General features: G+C 44.7%; 2 protein-coding genes across 11 annotated transcripts in view; one reads left to right on the top strand and one right to left on the bottom strand.

The window, feature by feature from the left end:
• NUDT22 (nudix hydrolase 22) lies at positions 1-13386 on the bottom strand. 8 transcript variants are annotated; one of them, XM_087943197.1, is made up of 8 exons: positions 13112-13346; positions 11546-11600; positions 9986-10088; positions 3993-4480; positions 2888-3001; positions 2709-2806; positions 1617-1710; positions 1-762 (listed from the first exon to the last, which is right to left on the bottom strand). In XM_087943197.1, exons 3-8 carry the CDS (start codon positions 9999-10001, stop codon positions 658-660), a joined length of 915 nt encoding a protein of 304 aa, XP_087799323.1. In that variant the 5' UTR covers positions 10002-10088; positions 11546-11600; positions 13112-13346; the 3' UTR covers positions 1-657. The 8 variants fall into 8 exon arrangements, with proteins under 8 accessions (XP_087799323.1, XP_087799328.1, XP_087799324.1 ...); XM_087943202.1 differs by lacking the exon at positions 11546-11600 and having other exon boundaries at positions 1617-1704; positions 13191-13386; XM_087943198.1 differs by lacking the exon at positions 11546-11600 and having other exon boundaries at positions 13191-13386.
• DNAJC4 (DnaJ heat shock protein family (Hsp40) member C4) overlaps positions 13066-21224 on the top strand; it is a 17748-nt gene continuing 9589 nt past the window's right edge. For all 3 annotated transcript variants that reach the window (XM_087943207.1, XM_087943205.1, XM_087943206.1), the window contains exons 1-3: positions 13066-13117; positions 14177-14297; positions 16946-17045. Coding sequence is in view for 2 of the 3 variants with exons in the window: in XM_087943205.1 (XP_087799331.1) it covers positions 14206-14297; positions 16946-17045 (192 nt within the window). In the remaining variant the exon portion in view is untranslated. The remainder of the gene's footprint in view (positions 13118-14176; positions 14298-16945; positions 17046-21224) is intronic.

The following is a 21224-nucleotide window of genomic DNA, read 5'->3' on the forward strand; positions in this document are numbered from 1 at the left end:
TGTGTTTGTGTTTTATTTTTATAGTCATAAATTGTACACTGAATATCGTATTTAATTTTGTTGTACAAGGGGCAATGGCAATAAACTAAACTAAATATGAACCACATTATTGGACTCAGAACTCTGTTTTGTTTAAGGTTTTTGCTTAAAATACAAGGCACATTCTTCATTTCTTTCCCCCTCCAACGCTATATTAAAAAGTGTTCACAGGGCAAAGCTTATAAGCCCACCAAACACTGTTCAGAATTCAGGGCTGTATATCCACCAAAGCACAATTTAATTTTGGGACAAAAAAACCAACCTAGCTAACAGTGTAGATTCTAGCTTAGCTATTTCCCAAGGATGGGATGTAGGAATAGAAAGCGGCCAGATGAGTAGAGAGGAGGACAGGAAATGCAGGCTCAGAAGCCTAGCCCAAACTATCCTATGAAATTGTACCTAAAATGAGTATTATTATTGTTGTTGTTGTTGTTGTTGTGAAAAAAAGCTCTTTATTGAAAAATGGAGCCCCAAAGGCCCAGTTCTAGGAGCTGGAAGTCCTTACCAGTTTGTTTTCTCGAGAGAGGGGTGAAAAGCAGGAACCGGTGAATTTGTGTTGATATTTGACATTTTGGTAAAGAGCAGTCCTTGAGAGAGAGAGAGTCTATCAGCGGGCTTTTACGGATGCGCTCCCAGCACCTCTGTGTAAAGTGTCACTGCCCCTTTGGCCGACGGGCACAGTTCATTCCACCACTCGCCCTTCTGCTCCATCGACAGGACGTCCTGCACAGACAGAGAAAGAGAGACAAGAGAGAGAGACATGAGAGAGATGCCGAAACGGGAGGAAGTCCAACAGGACGTGCAAGGATGGCTGCCATGGGCAGAGGTTTTGATGGGGTTGAGGGTGATTTTCGAGGTGGGCTAAAGTTTACACTCTAGCTGGGTCCACCTCTTTTCTAGCAAACTTCAAGGCAGAATAATGACACCCAATTAACTCTAGTGCATCCCCAAGAGGGTGAGAGGCTCAGAATAGAATAGAATAGAATAGAATAGAATAGAATAGAATAGAATAGAATAGAATAGAATAGAATAGAATAGAATAGAATAGAATAGAACAGAACAGAATTCTTTATTGGCCAAGTGTGATTGGACACACAAGGAATTTGTCTTTGGTGCAAATGCTCTCAGTGTACATAAAAGATACATTGGTCCAGAGTTAAGTTAAGAATAGAATAGAATTAGAATTAGAATTAGAATTAGAATTAGAATTAGAATTAGAATTAGAATTAGAATAGAATAGAATAGAATAGAATAGAATAGAACGATGGAACAGAATTCTTTATTGGCCAAGTGTGATTGGACACACAAGGAATTTGTCTTTGGTGCAAATGCTCTCAGTGTACATAAAAGAAAAGAGACATTCGTCAAGGGTCAAGAATCATCAGGTGCAACACTTAATAAGTCATAGGGTGCAATAAGCAATCGAATCAAGTTAGCTATCAAAGTGCTATCAAGTTAGCAGGCTTGGTCTAGTGATTCGAGGCAGCAGGAGACGGTGAGTTCCAGGCCTGCCCTTTGGGCACGGAAGCCGGCTGGGTGACTTGGGCCAGTCCCTCCTCCAGAGGTTTAAAACATACCTCTCGGCTGACAAAAATGATGCTGACGGATTCTTGAGCTTCTGGTCCCCCCAGAGCATAACGCTGCTTCACTTCCTCCGATGACAGGCTGCACCTGAAGGGCAAAACGGAGAGGAGAACCATCAGCAGAGGAGGAGAACTCAAGTCATGATGGAGGTGGCCTCCCTGGGTTTGAAAATGGGCTGGATTGAACAAGCAGCCGACTCACTTTTAGGACGGCTGCCGCGTCATGACAGACGCGTTTCTCTCGCCATGTACATGCGTACATCCAAAAATAGACTGTGTTGTTTCTCCGTGTCATATTAATATATGTGGGCGAGTGGTGCGGTGGCCTAGAGGTGGAGCTCTTGCTTCACAATCAGGAGGCTGTGAGTTTGATCCTAGGTAGAGGCAGATATTTCTCTCTCTGGGCACTGTAAGAATATATCTGCTGCAAACTCTGCATTGGTGACAGGAAGGGGCATCCGGACAGTAAATACTCAGCTCCATTCAGATAGATAGATAGATAGATAGATAGATAGATAGATAGATAGATAGATAGATGCAAGGGAGGGAGGAAGAAAGGAAGGAGAGAGAAGGGAAAGAAGAAGAGAGGAGAGAAAGGATAGATAGATAGATAGATAGATAGATAGATAGATAGATAGATAGATAGATAGATAGACAGACAGACAGACAGACAGATAGATATGCATAAATAAATATATGTTGGTGTACTGTATGCAAAATTTTGTATTTGTTTATTTCATGTTTATGTAGTGTATATTGGAGGTGGTGACCCTTTGAGAGCTGCATGCAACGAAATTTCATTTTAATGTATGCAGATACATTCAAAGTGACAATAAAGTTATTCTAAGTCTCTAAGTCGCAGGGTTTTAAGTTTTATGACCTTCTGACAAGCAGTGTCAGCGAGGAAGCCAGGGTCGCGTTACTAACTCAACAACTGCAATGATTCCCTTAACAACAGCGGCGAGAAAGATCGTAAAATGGGGCAAAGCCTGCTTAGCAAATGTCTCGTTTAGTGACAGAAATCTGGGGGCCCAATCGCGGTTGTAAGTCGAGGACTGCCTGCCTCCCTGCTTCCTCGAGCATTACCTGACATAGAATTCGGCGCTGCACCGGCCCGCCGTGGTTTCATTCCGAACGATGCCAAGCAAAAGGGGCCTGCTGAGCGTGTCCGGCTGAAGGTTCATCTGGAAACAGGTAAAAAGGCGGTTCAGGTGAAGGAGACCCGGCTCAGCGCCAGGCCTCCTTCTTGTCCTCCAGCCTCTCACCTCATCCTGGATCTCACGAAGCACGGAAGAGAAGAGTTCCCCGACCACCAGATCCCCTGGGAGATCCTGGTGTCGAATCAAGGACCCCACCGAAGCATCCTTGCCCAACACAGCCTGCAAAGGGAAGGCAAATAGCAGCAAGTTGGCCTGTTCAAACAGGATCCATCAGCGACGTCAATAAATTGGGAGAGAATTATCATGCAGAGCTGTAATTTTCCAAAAGAATTACACCCCAGTGTAGCTTAACAGGGGTGAGGAGGGACAGGGAGTCCTTACCTTACAACAGTTAATTTAGCAGCCGTTCAAAGTTACAATGGCGCTGAAAAAAAGGGACTGAGGACTGTTTTTCTCAGTTAACGACCTTTGCAGCATCCCCGTCATCTGAGGCTTGGCAACTGGCTCATACTTATGACCGTATGAGTCCTGAGATCCACTTTTGCGACCTTCTGACAAGCAAAGTCAACAGGGGAGCCGGTCTCGCTTAACAACTGGGTTACTCATTTATCAACTGCAGTGATTCGCTTAACAACTGGAGCAAGAAAGGCCGTCAAACGGGGCAAACTTGGCTTAATAAATGCTTCACTGAACCATGGAAATTTTGGGCTCCATTGTGGTAGTAAGTGGAGGACTCCCTGTATAATACAGGGAGTCCTTGACGTACGAAGGGTCACTTATCAACCATTCAGAGTTATGGTGGACTTAAAAAAAAAAGTTATTTATCACCCGTCGTCAAAGTTATGATTCCTGGGCACGCACAACACCCCGCAGTCATGTGCTCACACACTTGGCCACTGGTGCACATTCATGGCATCCCCGTGACTTTTACGCTGTTTTCCAGCAGGAAACAAGTCCATGGGGTATGCTGGACTCATTTAATGACCGGGCGCTTTGCTGAACAATGACGTGATCCTCTCAACAACCTTGGTGACTTGCTTTGATATCATAAAAAGGGCTGCAAAATTTAATCTGGCTCAATTGCAACAACGGACAACCAAAATTCTGTGCTCCATGCTGGTCGTAATTCAAGGACTACCCGTCTGTATTTATAAGATTGGGGGGAGGGGGGATTCCCTCCACTGCCCCAAAAGCGGATAAAGACACCCACCTGAGGCTCCGGGTGCCCGCCGGGAACGTCGATCTTTCCTGGGGCTTCCCCCACACACAGGCTGCGTCTCAAGAAGGCCAAGTTGTCGTCCGCGGTGTGCAACACGGCGCCCACACCCAGGGGGTCGGCGAGGTAGGCTTGGCTGTCCCCAAAGTCCCTGTGCCCCTGTTCCTGCAGCTGCCCGGCTGTCTCTGCCAAGTTGGTGCCCACGAAGTCCTTATAGCTGGTGAGCCCCAGGTGGAAAGTCAAAATGATCCCATCCAGCTCGACAGAGTGGAGGCGAAATTTGGCCCCGTCGAAAAGCCACGGGTTCTGCCGGCAACGGGCTGCCCAGACGCTGTCGATTTGGGCCTGATCCGCGGGCAGCGAGTTCCGGTCGTAGAGGGGGGAAAGTTCTACTCGGACTTGAGATTCGGGGATACCCCCCAAATCCGGGCATTTGAACAGTAAGGAGATATCTGGGTCCATCCCCTGCCTGCTTGGTTCACCTGAAAAGAGAGAAAGGCGAAACGTCCAGCATTTGCCTCTGGTTTTGGGGGTTCCCAGTATGTACCTACTACAGCGACGTTTTTCAACCTTAGCAACTTTAGGCCCTCTGGACTTCAACTCCCAGAATTCCCCAGCCAGCCACGTCAGCTCCTCACTCTTCAGTGTCCTGAAACTACCAATTTGTGATGGAATTACTACCGGAGGTGGTCTTCAGCCAGTTCTGACCGGTTCTGGAGAACCGGTAGTGGAAATTTTGAATAGTTTGGACAACTGACAAATACCACTTCTGGTTGGCCCCGCCCCCATATCTATTATCCGCCTCCCATTGAGTCCCAGCTGACTGGCTGGGTCTTCTTTGGTTGCCCTGCACAGGAGAACAGAGCTGGAAAGCAGGTCAGTGGGGTGGGGAGGGAATGGGATTTTGCAGTATCCTTCCCCTGCCACGCCCACCAAGCCACGCCGACAGAACTGGTAGTAAAAAATCTGAATCCCACCACTGATTACTATGTATAGTATCGGAGGTCCCATCATCCTATTGCCAGCCTCTCTTGAACAAGCACTAAGGATGCTCAGGACTGAGGGATCAAGAATGAAAATGCCATTTGCAAAAGAAGAAATTCCAGTTTCTTTTTTCCTTGCCTTTCTTTTGTAGATAGTCCTCAGCTTACGACCACAACTTATTGGTGGCTAAGCAAGACAGTTCTGCCCCATTTTACGACCTTTCTTGACACAGTTGTGAATCGCTGCAGCTGTGAAGTTAGTAATCCAGTTGTTAAGTGAATCTGACTTCCCCATTGGCTTTGCTTGTCAGAAGGTCACAAAACCATCGTCAGTTACCAATATCCGAATTTTGACCATGTGACCATGGAAGATGTTGCAATGGTCATAAGTGTGAAAGACTTGTCATAAGTCATCTTCTTCAGTGCTGTTGTAACTAATCTTAAACGGTCAACGAATGAACTCTTGTTAAGTCAAGTATGATTAATTTTTTTTCCTGGATCTGCCTAGCAGCCGTGGGTGTGCAAATAGAATAGAATAGAATAACAGAGTTAGAAAGGGACCTTGGAGGTCTTCTAGTCCAACCCCCGGCCTAGGCAGGAAACCGTACACCACTTCAGACAAATGGGTATCCAACATCTTTTTAAAAAACTTCCAGTGTTGGAGCATTCACAACTTCTGGAGGCAGGTTGTTCCACTGATTAATTGTTCTGACTGTCGGGAAATTTCTCCTTAGTTCTAAGTTGCTTCTCTCCTTGATTCCTCCCTACTCAAACAAGCGTGAATTTAGCCTCCTTGGTTGACGCTCACAGGCTCCATCTTTTGCACATGAGGATACCCAACCTGTCAAACTATCCATGGTTAAATTGCAATGATCGTCACGGCTGGACAAGAGCGCATTGTGTTCCAGATGTCAGACTTGATATGAAGCTGGAGCGATGCATATATTTTGCAGATTTTGCTGCTTTTTCATGCATCCCAAAGGGCCACATGGTTGATATGAAGAAGGGAAACCCCAGGAGGTTAAGAGAAGGAGAAATTTAAATCAGGGCTGCCAACTGTTCGGAAAATTAAATCTTGATCCGCTTCCCTCCAATTGGGCTGGAGAGGGCTACAAGAAGGCAGGACTTCTAGATCTGTCGCAGTTGTGTTTAGAAGCAAAGTCTTCAGGATCAAGGATTTGAAAATGTGGCAGCTTAACTGCGACAGAATCATCTTATTTTTACAAGTTAGAAACAAAGGTTAGGGCTGGGAATATCTGCAGTTATAGGATGAGCTGCAGAGGCTGGAAAGAAGTTGGCAACGCTTTTCTGGAACGTGAAAAAATAAAACAATTTTGGGGAGGATGGGAATAGCAGGGACATTTGACAGGGAGGACAAAGAAATAAAAAGATTGAGGCTACATGCTACTTCTCCATTCTGTCTACCACCTCCGCTCACCATGTCTGATATTAAAGCTTTTGGGGACTTGATTGCAGAGGCTATAAATCCAAACAGGACATCAAGCCCTCAAGCGGAGATGGATGAGATTATAAGGCTTCAATTTAATTACGGAGCGAATTTGCTGCTCCTTCAACCCAGAATGCCATCATTGCAGTTTAATTGACATAATTTTCTGCAGAGGGAGCAGCCGCCTCACTGCAGCTTTGTTCATTCAATAACTCATCATTTTTTAATATTTTCGCCCCCTAGATTTTTAAAAAAGGTTTAAATATTTTTTCTAATAAATGCTCATTGCCCCAAAAATAAAAACAGGGCAGCATCTTCGTAGCTGTAGTCCTCGACTTACAACAGTTTATTTAATGACCGTTGGAAGTTACAACAGCACTGAAAAAAATGGGAATTATGACCGTTTTTTGCACTTTAAATTGTCACAAAACCCCACAGTCACATGATCAACATTTAGATGCTTGGCAACTGACTCATATTTATGACGGTTGCAGTGTCCCCTTTTGCGACCTTCTGATAAAGGCAGTGCAGAAGCCAGATTTGCTTAACAACCGTGTGACTAACTTAACACCTGCAGTTGTTCCCTTAACAACTGTAATAAGAAAAATCGTGAAATGGAGCAAAATTGACTTAATAAATGTCTCAATTAGCAACAGAGTGAAGTCGCAAAAGGGGTTCAAAGGACCCAGGGACACTGCAACCATCATAGATGTGAGTCGGTTGCCAAAAGTGTGGATTTTGATGTGACCATGGGGTTTTACGATGGTTTAAAGTCCGAAAAACGGTCATAATTCCCTTTTTTCAGTGCCATCGTGACCTTGAACCAGGGGTGGGATTCAAATATTAACAACCAGTTCTGTGGGCGTGGTCTAATTTGTGGGTGTGGCTTGGTGGTCATATGACTGGCTGAGTGTGGCTTGTATGTAAATACTATAAATATTTATGTAAATATTGAATTTTTTATTAAAAAAAGAGCAACTTTTACCCAAAAGCAGGCAGGCAGATTGAATTGCTCACAGAAGCACAGATTCACTCAGAGATCTACCTTTCTGCCATCTGCTACCTGAGTCTGCACTGAAAAATAGAAGCTTCAGTCCTAAGGAAGGTTCAGCTCTGCTTTTAGATTAGCAAGAAAGCAAGAATTCCAACGATTTCCTGTTTTCTAGCTAATCTAAATCCCCCAGCACAGCGGCACAGGAAAAATAGCAACTTACGCAGGCGAGTTTGATGGCGCGCATGCCAGGTAAGGAGTGAGTGGGCAGGGCAGGTCCAGCTAGTGGCGTGATTTGCCAGTTCTCTGAATTGCGCAGAATTGTAACAACTAGTTCTATAGAACTGTCCGACCAGGTAGAATCCCACCCCTGCTTTGAACGATCACTAAATGAAGTGTTGTGAGTCAAGGACTAGCTGCGGTTGGAAGCCAGACAGCGGGGGGAAGACACTGTTATGTCACAGTTTAAAGTGAGCGTAGAAGACGTGCTGAAAACATTTATTTGGGTTTTCAACCGGGAAGACACAGACCACTGAATCTGGTTAGGCTCATGCCAGTGCTAAAAAGAAGACAGATGAAAATGTCAAAAGCAATTAAGGAAGGGATTTCTTTGCAAGCAAATCCCCAGAGGAATTTTCTCGCTGCTTTATTAGTTTGAACATATATGAAATAATTCCCCACCCCTCCGGTTCGCAATGCTCCGTATGGTACTGTAAATATGCCTCTCCTATTTTTTTTTCTTTTGTTAACCCTCGACTGACGACCTCAAGGGAGCCCAACATTTTTGTTGCTAAACAAGACATTTGTTAAAGTGAGGTCGGCCTCATTTTACAACTTTCCTTGCCACAGTTGCTAAGTGAATCGGTGTGGTGGTTCAATTAGTAACCAACCCAGTTGTTTAAGTGAATCTTGGCTTCCCTGTTGACTTCGCTGGTTAGAAGGTCGCAAAAGGGGATCCAGTGCAACCGTCATAAATACAAACCAAGCGTCTGAATTTTGATCAACGTGACCCGTGGGGAATGCCACGACGGTCCTAAGCATGGAAAACGGGTCGTAAGTCACTTTTTTTTCTCCTTGCCTCAGTTGTGAAGTGAATCATTAAAGTCAGTAACACAGTTTTGAACGGTCACTAAAGGACCTGTTGTAAGTCGAGGAACACCTGTACTGCAGACCGGGAAGAATGGAGAGGACAAGCTAGGCTCTTTTGGAAGAAACGGAGAGAATTCAACTCCCAGAATTGCAAGATCCTTTCTCTAAATATCACTTTTCTTAAACTCCCTCTTGCATGACTGATTCAAGAGGACGACTTCCAAGGTTAAGAGGTCTTAAAACTGAGGCGGCACAGCAACAAGTGCCAGGAATCCTAAAATTCAGGAGTTAAGAGAGGATTTATGAGTTAAGAGAGGATTTATGATTTAGGTGTGAAAATGCATGTGGTTGTTTTTTTCTTTTTTCTTCAGGGGTACCAAACACCTGATATGCCTCTCTGGCAATAGCTCCATTCAGGAGAGATTTGCACACGTGTGAACACGGGATGCCGTATAATCTGATTTGTAATGGGCACTAATGAATGTTAATCTCAGTGGGAAGATTTGGGGGTGGGGGCTTAATACAAACTGGAGGAATGAAAAAGGCTCTTGCTGGACTGAAGTCCAAACCAGGGTGACCAACTTCTATCGTCTCTTGTTTCTCCTGCTTATTTATTTATTTTTAAATAGAATTGAAACCAGCAATTCTGATTTAGCATCTCTGGAGATTGCTAATTAATTTCTATGCCAAAACTGTTGTTAACCAGACACAGACAGTCCTCGACTTACAACACCTCGCTTAGTGACTGTTCAAAGTTACAATGGCACTGAAAAAAAAGGGACTTAGGACCCTTTTTCATAGTTACAACATTTCCAAGCATCTCCATGGTCACTTGAGCAAAATTCGGACACTTGGTAACTGACTCATATTTATGACGGTTGCAGTGTCCCAGGGTTACGGGATTCCCTTTCGAGACGTTCTGAAAAGCAACCGCCACGGGGAAGCCAGATTCACCTAACAACCGGGTTACGGAGTTAATAACTGGAGCGATTCACATCAACTGTGGCAAGGAAGGCCGTAAAATGGGGCAAAACTCACTTAACAACGGTCTCGCTTAACAACAGGAACGTTGGGCCCAATTGTGGTTGTAAGTCGAGATGTACCTCCTGCACTGCCATAAAGTTGGTTTGCTTTTCCTAAAAGTCAGGCAGCTTTCGAATTGGCTAGGTTAGGTTACCATGGTTGTGTTTTGGCTGGCATAGACGTTATTATTTAGCACAAGGGTCTTTCAAACTTGGCAAGTTTAAGACTTGTGGACTTCAACTCTCAGAATTCCTGAGCTAACATAATTGTAGGAGGAATTCTGGGAGTTGAAGTCCACAAGTCTTAAAGCTGTCAAGTTTGAAAGACCCCTGATTTAGCACATGTTCAAACAATACAGGATAGACTAAAATAAGATTGGGGATTTTGGCTTACTCTCTATGCTTAACTCAGATATTATGTATAATGAATTATTAAGTATTAGGAAAAGCCTCACGTTGTGGCATATCCATCTTGCAACGGCAATCGGACAAAGGATGGGTCCACGATGAATCGGCTCCAAAGGATGGCACGACTGGGCATTCACCAGGGTCCTATAACTAACAAAAACACCCCAGATTTTAAGAGTGCGACTTTTCATACAAGATGTCAAAATCAGATGCTAATGGAAGAAGGATTGTCAGACAAACAGGCAGACGTAAAGGGCAACTTGGAGAGGGGTTGTAATTTGAGGGGTCCTTGGTGCTCTCTAAGCTTGGTTGTTTTCTTGCAGATGTTTATGACCCAGTTAGATTACATCATCAGTGCTAGAAGGGAGAGGGGTTTGCTGCAGGTGCCCCTTCCAGCACTTAGGATGTTACCTAGATGAAACGTCTTCAAGAAAATATCCAAAATCAGAGAACACCATGGAACTCCTCATTTCAACCCTGAGCTACAAATATTGTCCGTTATTGGGTTACATTTTTTTTAGAAAAAAAAAAAACTTGAATTGGGTTTGCACAGGCAAAGGGCGAGAGCCGGTAAAAACACATTCTATTTTTGCTCTCTGTTTTATCTTTTTAAACCAGCTGCGAAGTCAGACAGATAAACAGGAGCAAGATTTAATTCTGCTTTAAAAATTGGCAGGCTTTTAAAGTTTATTCTTCCACAAAGCCACCACGGAACACAGGAGGACCAAAGCATTTTGAGAACTGCTTTGTTATACAGATTAAAATTGAATCCTTAAAAGTTGATAGCCCAGTTATTTCTTGCCCAGCCCTGATACCAATAAAATAACTTTGTTTGTTTGCTTTTTAACAAACTGATTTCTCATTTCCAGGGATTCAAAATCCTGCAAAATTGAGCAACCCCTGACGTAAGGTCAGCTTGGAGCCTGGAGCATTCATTTCCGCTGCAGTTTTTTTATCTTTGCACGGAAAAAATTTGGCATTTCTCTTTGGCAACAACATACTTCCCTTTTGACACTGGTTTTCCTAAGTTGTCCTGACTGGGCCCTTTGTGGGAGGAACACCCACCACCCCATTCAAAAATAAAATAAAATAAAATAGAAGGTCCATTCTCTCTTCTTCCCAGCGAAAGGGAGACGTCAGTGCCGCACCTTTGACAAAAGTGTGTGTTGTTGGTTGGGCTTCCTGGCTGGTTTTCACTGGGAAGCTGCTGGCACCCTTCCCGTATATTTCACGGCTGATCGAATATGAGCCCTTTTGCCTGGCAACTCTGGAAAAGCATCTGTAATCTCTTTCTCAAATCAAGACCCACGGGCCTGGCAAGTGATCCTACGGACAGCTGTTCCTTCGCCTTTCAACCTTTGGAGTTGGCATCTTTCAATTTAATTTTTTTTGGGGGGGGGGGGAAATCCTTTTGCATAAAGCGAAGATTCATTCACTGGGGCTCGATTCAGCCGTTGAGATTTGGCTCTGGGCATCTTTGGCTTTTGGCAAAAAGGGAGACCCCCTCGGTGTCTGGAGGAGGGGGGGACGACAATTGTGCATTTGATAGACCCCAGCTGCCCATTGTTGCTTGTCTCCCAATCTTCTGCTTTAAAAGTTTGACCTACAATCGTGACGTCAGGACTATCTGGGGGCGTAGAAAATCACTCAGCCTTCTCAGATCTGCAAATAGGCAAGAAAAGGAGCTAAGCACATGCACACATCCCTTTGAATTAGCATTCACACACACACAAATATATACCCCTCCATAAACAAACATATAAAATACCTGACAATCCAAATTTAAGGTATGTTGTGTGTGTGTAAACTTGATATTTTGTCTAAAATATGTTTGCGTGCATCTATAAAATCTCATCATTTAGAATTTCAGTGTGTGTGTACTGTGCATAAATGAGACATTCTTTAGTTTTTTTTACCTATTACATCTAAATATATATAATATGTGTGAGAATGTGGCTGTATATAAAACTGGACTTGGTCTACCTTTCACCTGAAATACAATTTATATGCATGTGTGTGCATATATAGGCATCTATAAAACTTGATGTGGTCTAATGCAATTGTTCTCAAGCTGACCAGCACCCCAAATTCCTTTCATGAAGGGTTTCATGAAGTAAAAAAAATATTTAAATGTCTCGGCAAAACCTTATAAATTGAACTTATGTTTATTTATAAATATAGGGTCTTTGGGGATCCTCCATCATTTTTAAGAATGTAAAGAGGTCCTGAGACCAGCAAGTTTGACATGCTTGAAGTGTTTCTCAACCTTTCAGATGTGTCGACTTCTAGCCAGGGAATTCTGGGAGTTGTAGTCCACATTTTAAACCATGCTGGTTGGGAAGTTCTGGGACTTGTAGTCCACCCCTTAAGGCAAACACTAGCTGGGGAATTCTGGGACTTGTAGTCCACACCACTTAAGGCACCCTAGCTGGGGAATTCTGGGACTTGTAGTCCACACCTCTTAAAGCACACTAGCTGAGGAATTCTGGGACTTGTAGTCCACACCGCTTAAGGCACACTAGCTGAGGAATTCTGGGACTTGTAGTCCACACCTCTTAAAGCACACTAGCTGAGGAATTCTGGGACTTGTAGTCCACACCTCTTAAAGCACACTAGCTGAGGAATTCTGGGACTTGTAGTCCACATTTTAAACCATGCTGGTTGGGAAGTTCTGGGACTTGTAGTCCACCCCTTAAGGCACCCTAGCTGGGGAATTCTGGGACTTGTAGTCCACACCCCTTAAGGCACACTAGCTGGGGAATTCTGGGAGTTGCTAAGGGCGAGAAGAGAAACACCAGTCTAGCTTTTCATTTAACACACTGTATGACGTGTTTGCGTGCATAACACTTGACTCACTCCAACTTTTCACCAAACCATGAGGGAAAGATATACCTGTTTGGTATCTACGTCCTAATTAGAACTTTAGAAAAAAAAAACAGAAGATAACAAACCGGCCCTCCATCCCAACGTGCCTACATCTACGCTCTCAAAAAATGCCCCCACAACATCTTCGGCAAGGAATTCTGGGACTTGTAGGACTGGCCCCTTTGGAGGCAAGGACTGGAATCCTTCGAGAATACCCGGATGTCGCTCTTTTCCCTCCCTCCCCCCCTCCCTCCTCCCCTTCGGGGATCGCGGCAAGGAGAACAAAATGGCGGCCGAAGTAGACGCACCCGTTGGTGAGTTTCTATGGTAACCGCCGTGTCCCCCGTCATTGCCCGTCCCTCTTTTTTTGCGCCTCACCGCGGTCACCTTCCCGCGTTTGCTCCGGCAGTTGGGAGTAGCTGCGGTTTGGGTTTGTTTTGTTTTGTTTTTTTTAAAAAGGACGAGCCGTTTCAAAACGCCCCTTGACCCGTTTCTCCGGTTTTCTCTTCGGATTGTTTTGGATTTTCCTTCCGCTGCACTTCCGGGTTCCCAAGGTGGCTTGGGTCCTTCCTATATTTCTTCCGCCGGAAATAGCAGGCAGGCTTCTTAAAGTTCCGTCCCTCCGATGGTTAACCCCTTTGCTTCTTCCCACCAAGGCGGATTCTTGGCTCGGCTGCTTCAGGGGAGCGATGGGAGTTGTAGTCACCTAGCTTACTGTCATCACAATTATTTATTGGCTCTATCTCGGTTTATTGCGGTCAAAGGCCACTCAATTCATCAACTAATAACCCATCCATCTTTAATGCACGACAAATTGCAAAGGAGACATTGTTGTGCCCTTGATTTTGCTTGGATGGCTGGGGAAATTTGCTCTGAGCCCTTAGTCGGGGTCTTTGTTTGTATCCTCTTAGAGGTAGTCCATTACAACCATTCGTTTAGTCACAACACTGAGAAAAGTGACCTATGGCCGTTTTTGCGACCGCTGCAGTGTCCCTATGGTCAGTTGATCAAAATTTTGGACACTGACTCATACATATGACAGTTGCAGTGTCTGGCCACGACCGCCAGAGTGCCAAACCCAGGCATGCTCCCCTTTCGCGACCTTCTGACAAGCAAAATGAACCAGATTCCCTTAACAACTTCATCATTGCAATGATTTGCTTTTTAACAGCTGCAGCAAGAGAAACTGTAAAATGGGGCAAAACGTAACAATTGTCTCACTTAGTAACATAAATTTGGGGCCCCATTGCAATTATGAGGACTACCTGTACTATACTGAACCCTTCAAAAACCACCAGCACTGTAAATAAATACTGTATATAAACTTTGACCTTACATTGTAATGACTCTCTCTGTCTTCTTCCATTGGTCAGGATGAAATCAGGAGAAGAGATTTCAAGAAATGGCCTTGGCTAATCTTTATTTCCTTTGCCGTTGTTGCCAACTTTGCCAAAATTCCCGGCATCTGCCTTTTACTTCCACAATCTACGGTTGGTGAGTCTCTTTCTCGCAAAAGAGTTGAAACTTAAACCCTTGCAAGACCGAGTGGCTCTGGGTTTGGGGTTCGTTGGCTCAGGGAGAATGACCACCTTTTGTCTTAGATGGGGTGTCACTACCCCAAACAGACCCTGTGTGTAATCTAGGGGTTTTCCTGGACTCACAACTCCTCGAAGAGCAGGTGGCGGTCGTGGCCAGGAGGGCCTTTGCGCAACTGTGGGTTGTGCACCAGTTACGCCCTTTCCTGAACCCACAGTCCCTACTCACAGTCACTCATGCCCTGGTTTTGATTATTGCAACATGCTCTACATGGGGCTGACCTTGAAGAGCATCCAGAAGCTCCAGCTGGTGCAAAATGCAGCGGCCCGCATGGTTTTGTGCAGACCCCGGTGTGCACATGTTTCACTTCTCCTGCACGAGCTGCATTGGTTGCCGATTTGCTTCCGGGTGCAATTCAAGGTGCTGGTTGTCACCTTTAAAGCCCTTCATGGCTTGGGACCAGCTTATCTTAGGGATAACCGTCTCTTGCCGGTTACATCTACCCGACCCATCAGAATGGGAAGGCAGGGAATGCCGCAGGTCCCATCCCTGAAGGAGATACCCCTGGTGGGACCCAGAAGAAGGGCCTTTTCCGTGGTGGCCCCCTCTCTCTGGAATATCATCCCCCCAGAGATTAAATTAATTGGCCCCATCTCTAATTCTCTTCTGGAAGGCACTGAAAACCTGGTTCTGCCAGCGGGCCTGGGGAACCCAGAGCGGGATGGAGCCCATTGAATGGCTTGTGTGTTCTGCTGTGGCTGGGGTGGGAGGTGGTGAGGTGATTTTTTTTTATTATATTAATTGATTTGATTCTTCTTACTAGTTTTACTGTTTTAAATGTGGTTTTATACCTTGTAAGCCGCCTTGAGTCGCCATGGGCGAATAGGTGGCAATATAAATCCAATAAATAAATAAAATTAGTTAATTATTTCAGGCACTTGAACTGATAAGACTCTGGAGGGGGAGCACCTTTTCTGACACACAAATTAAGAGGTATAAGCTTTGGTATAAGCCACATCTCACTTCATCAGAGGTAGTGGAATTGCTCAACTGATGTGGGAGTTTAAATTGAAGGGAGGTGGGGAAAAGGGAGTGGAGAAGAGGTTGGTTAAATAAATGCCAGATACACGTGAGACCGATTATAAGTGGAGATTACAAAAAGAGATTTACAGATCAGCACTTACACTTATTAAAAGTACACATTGTTTTATTACTAGATTTTTATTTTATCATGTAGATATACTTATGATAAAAATGAAGTTATAAAAATAATGTGTACTTGTAATAGGTGTAAGTACTGATCTGTAAATCTTTCCTATACAGGTAGTTCTCGACTTACAAACCAAACTTACAAGTCAACTTTGAGCTGATCAGGATTGAACTCCTGGCTGTGGGCAGAATTAGCCTGCAATTACTACATTCTAACCACCAGGGTTACATCCTAACTGTGCCACCAGGGCTTAATGACTGTTTGAAGGTATTGGAAAAAAAAGCGACTTACAATCAGTTCTCACATTTAAAACCATTACAGCATCCCCACAGTTTTACATGCTCAAAATTCAGGCAATTGGCATGTACTTATGACAGTTTCGCTATCCCGGGGTCATAGGATCATTTGTGACCTTCCTAGTCAGCATCTGACAAGCAAAGTCAATGGGAAAAGCCTTGATCTGCTTAAGGGCTACATGATTCATGTTAAGTATTTCACTTAACAACTGCCCAAAAAATATTGTAAAATGGGGCATGGCTCACACTTAACCACTGCCTTGCTTAGAGTGGCAACCTTAGACTCAATTGTGATCATAAGCCTAGGGCTGTCTATATGTTCAAATCAGAGGGACTAGCAACAGCAAGAGCATTTAAACTTATATACCGCTTTACAGTGCTTTACAGCCCTCTCTAAGCAATTTACAGAGTTAGTGTCTTGCCCCCAAAAAATCCGGGTCCTCATTTTACAGACCTTGGAAGGATGGAAGGCTGAGTCAACCTTGAGCTGATCAGGATCAAACTGCTGGCAATGGGCAGAGTTAGCCTGCAATACTGCATTCTAACCATTGAGAAGGAAGGGAAGGAAGGAAGGAAGGAAGGAAGGAAGGAAGGAAGGAAGGAAGGAAGGAAGGAAGGAAGGAAGGAAGGAAGGACTAGCAATAGCACTTAGACTTATATACCACTTCATAGTGCTTCACAGCCCTCTCTAAGCGGTTTACAGAGTCAGCCTTTTGCCCCCAACAATCTGGCTCCTCATTTTACCGACCTCGGATGGACGGAAGGCTGAGTCAACCTTGAGCTTGGTGAGATTCGAACTGCCCAAGACCTGCAAGGAATTAGGCTCCGGTACAGAGGCTCTCAGTGTGCATGTCAAGTAGCAAGTAGTAATCATCATCATAATAATACCAATAAGAGAGGGTAGTAAAAAAGACAAGAGGGATAATAATTATAACACCACAGCCATACGACATGGTTCAAGGCCTCACCGTCCTAGACTTTTCAACATCACCGTTGATTTTGGTTTAATAATAAAACCCTCTTTGAAATAAGCCCAGTTTCACCTTCTCTAATGTTTCCACGCTGTCATCTTCCGCAGAGTAACTGTATTGTCTTTCTAGGTCTTCAGCTAGGAATATTAGCCACTATGATGTTCTGGGGATCAAACAAGATGCTACTTCAAAGGAGATCAAACAAGCCTTTTTTAGGAAATCAAAACAGGTGAGCTTCCATTTTGGGGTGGGGAGGGGGAAGGAAGGGGAGAGCCCTTCTTTGGAATAGGGGTCTCCAACCTCGGCAAGTTTAAGCCTGGTGGACTTCAACTCCCAGAGTTCCCCTGCCAGCTTAGTTGGCTAGGGAATTCTGGGAGTTGAAGTCCCCTTGGCTTAAAAGTTGCCAAGGTTGGAGACCCCTGTTTTGGAAGACTGGGATAAGTTTGGTGGTGAGCAGCTGCCCATTTTAAGGCAGACTTTACACAATGCGCAAAGTACATTTGTTGGTCTCTCCGATTGCTTTCAAAGGAAAGTTGAGCCACCTTTTAAAAGGACTCTTTCTATTATTTATGCATGATGCCTGTGGGATAAGGTTCTATATGGTTTTATTGTTATGCATTGGTTGTCTTGATTGGTTTAAATTGGGGACGGTATTGATCGAATTGGTGTTTTAAAAATACCCCGGGCCTATTTGATGAGAGTTGGCGGAGCCAAATGTCATTAATAAATGAATTAATAAATACAAGATAGTTTTGAAGCCAGTTTAAAGACCAAAGGACCAGATTAACAGAAGCTGGTATAAGGTAGTCCTTGACTTATGACTGTAATGGTGTCAAAATAAACCGGGCACAGCAGTGCAAAAGCTGGTGGGCGTTTTCCCCGCTTTCTGCTTTCCTTCTCCTGTGCTGAAAATGTCAGATGAAACTACAAAGCTTACCATGCAGAGTGAAATGAGTCCCTCAAACCTTCTCGTGTTCCTTGAAAAGCTCAGATTTGACAGCGATGGCTAAAACAGAGGCCGGTGGCTAGAACTCGAATCGTAGTTTAACTAGCTAAAACCTAGTAAAGCTCTGTTGAAAGCCGGTTTGCAAATTTTGGCTTTTTTCCTGAAGAGGGCAGCCTTGAACCACGAACACCCGTGAATTTCCCCCAAGGAAGATCTATATGGGCTTGCAGGCATTGGTTGGTTTGAACAGACAGCACAGCTGGAAAGGACCTCAAAGATCTTCTAGTCCAACCCCCTGGTCAAGCAGGAGCCCTTACTGTGTATAATTTGAGTCAAATGTCCAGTCTCTTCTTGAAAACCTCCAGTGATGGAACACACACAATTTCTGGAGGCAAGCTGTTCCACTGATGAATTATTCTCACTGTTCTCTCTCAGAATTTCTTATCTCATTCTATGGTTTACTAGTTTAATATTTTGTTTGATATAGTTGTTGTCTTTTACCTTTTTGTTGTTCTGACCCAGCAGCACAAAGTTGAGTCCTCCTCCCGATAAATCCCTTTTATTTGATTTACAATGAATTTCCTCTCCAACAACGTCCTGGCCAACAGTCTTCCAAGATAGTTCCCAATTACAAACCTTTATCAGGCTTAGAAAGGGGCCAGGCCTATATCTTTCAGGCACCGTAATACTTGGCAAGCATGCCAGAGTGAACTAATTGTTTCCTGCAAAGTCCTACTCCCCTCTCGCTCCTCCTTTTTACTCTAGAGTAGGGGCCATTCACCGTCCCCCTGTGGCTTTACTCCCAAGTTGGCCCTTGTTCTGTAGCTGTTCCCTTCATCAGGCAGCTCTGTGCATGAGCACACTGGGAACGGGCTCCAGCTGTTTTTCTGCCCCACTGATCTCCGACTCCGAAGGCAGCTGGTAACTGTCAGAAGGCCCTGGCCCCATCCCTGCCTCCGATGCAGAGTCCTCGTCAGAACCTTCCCCCGATTCTAGGACTGGCCCACATTTCTACCCAACCTCCTCACTGTCTGAATCTGTTGCCAGCTCCACTGGCCGCTGGCGAGCCACAACAGTTGTAAGCTACCTAGAGACTCCTGAAGGCGAGATGGTTTTCTTATTAGTTTAATAATTAAAAATATGCTGACCTCTGCACCAGTGGGTGTTAACTGGGTGGAATAAACCACTTTTAGTCTTCGTGGCCTTTTGTTGAATCTCTTCTAGCAAAACCTTTGCCACCATTCCTTGCTGCTATTCGCTGGTCTCTAAGGGCCACCCAGAGAAGAGTTGACAGCCTGCCCATTCAAATCTCTCTTTTGGCCCTTTGTAGAAAGATTTTGAGTTAATCAAGGATCATTTCTTAGGCAATAAACTGGATCAGATGGTTGGTGATGAAACTTCTCCAGCCAATTTTTAAATATGTCTTGTTTTTCCTTCCCTTCTTCTTCCCCTTCTCTCCTCCTCCTCTCCTTTTTCTGTTCTCTCTTTCTTCTCTCCTCATCTTCCTCTTCTTTTCTCCCTCTTCTTCTCCATCTTCTCACCTCCTCCTCCCATCCTCTTTTTCTTCCTCTTCTTCCTCTCCTCCTCCTCTTCTTCTCCATCTTCTCTTCTCGCCTCTTCCTCCCATCCTCCTCCTCTTCTCCATCTTCTCTTCTTGCCTCCTCCTCCTCTCCTCCTCCTCTCCTCCTCCTCCTCTTCTTCTCCATCTTCTCTTTTCACCTTCTCCTCCCATCCTCCTCCTCTTCTCCATCTTCTCCCCTCCTCCTCCTCCTCTTCTTCTTCTCTTCCCTTCCTCCTCTTCCACCTCTCTTTTTGGCCCACCCTCTCCAACTTGGATTTTTAACTCTGGGCTCTCAAGGAGAGGCACAAAGTTCCTCTCTTGCCCGAATTCCGAATTATTTCTCTCTTGGGTCAGGCACAACGTTGGCAATCGGGGAAGGACGAGCTAAATATTGCACAATCGATGGGGCTGTTCCGTGAGTTTCACACTGCCTCGATGCAAGGCACAGCTCGGGAAACAAGCTCCCAGTGTTAGTGTCTGCATAAGACACAAAGGCCAGTTTGTCCATTTGCCATTTTTTCTAAGCCTCCCACAATACACCGAATCGCAAACTCGCCGCAGCTGCCGGGTTCACAAAACACGCTTGGCACAGTAGACGGAATTACAAACTCAGCGGAACGGCTACGTTCGCACAATGCTCTTTGCACAATGGACTGAATCATAAACTCACCATGTTGCTGGGTTCATAACAGCGCATTGAGTTGATGCCGTTTTCACTTGTTTTAGTTTAGCAGGTTCTGCGGAATGCACCTCTATAGCTCATTTACTTGATCCGGTGTATTATTTCTTCAAGGCGGCAAAAATATCAAGCACACCTGTCTCCCTCCTCTTTTCCCCACAACAACAACCGTGTGAGGTGGGTTGGGCTGAGAGAGAGAGGAACTGAGTCAATGTCACCCATCCGGCTTTCGTGCCTAAAGTGGGACTAGAACTCCTCGTCTCCTGGTCATTGGCCCAAAGTCACCCAGTTGGTTTTCATGCTTAAGGCGGGACTAGAACTCCCCATTTCCTGGTGATTGGTGCAAATTCCCCCAATCGGCTTTCATGCGTAAGGCGTGCTAGAACTCACAGTCTCCTGGTGATTGGTCCAAAGTCACCCAATTGGCTTTCCTGCCTAAGGAGGGACTAGAACTCCCCATTTCCTGGTGATTGACACAAATTCCCCCAATCGGCTTTCATGCGTAAGGCATGCTAGAACTCACTGTCTCCTGGTGATTGGTGTAAATTCCCCCAATCGGCTTTCATGCATAAGGCAGGTAGAACTCCCCGTTTCCTGGTGATTAATGTAAATTTGCCCAATCCGTTTTCATGTGTAAGGCAAGACTAGAACTCACAGTCGCCTGGTGATTGGTGTAAATTCCCCCCATCAGCTTTCATGCGTAAGGCATGCTAGAACTCCCCGTTTCCTAGTGATTGGCCCAAAGTCACCCATCCGGCTTTTGTATCTCTGGCGGGACTAGAACTCCCAGTCTCCCACTTTCTAGCTTGGTGCCTTACCTTAAAAACTACAGAAATATAGAAGAAACAGCAAAAGAGAAAAACGATAAAAGGGTTTAAAAAAAGAGTAGAGAATAAGAAAAATAAAATAAAAAAATATATCTAAAAAGCAACTTCCAATCATCTCCACAGCAACAACGCACAGCAATTGCTATCTCTACCCTCCCGTACTGCATATCCGCATTCCTTTCTTCCTATCAACAGGCCCCTTTCATCAATAAATCCCTAAATCAGCAGTTCGCTTTTATCGATTCTCAGCAAAACCTCTACAAAGCGTTCCAGTCTTTTTATAAAGTAAATATTGTTCCCTCCAGAATCGAACAAGTCAATTCAGCCATTTACTGGAAACTCAGCCAAGCTTCGCAATCTGTTCGTCCGAAAAGAAGCATGTTTAACGTATAAGA

The sequence above is a fragment of the Notechis scutatus genome, chromosome 14, assembly GCF_049901735.1.
Source record: "Notechis scutatus isolate UNSWTSFEM ecotype Mainland chromosome 14, rNotScu1.2, whole genome shotgun sequence".
NCBI classification, from domain to species: domain Eukaryota; kingdom Metazoa; phylum Chordata; class Lepidosauria; order Squamata; family Elapidae; genus Notechis; species Notechis scutatus.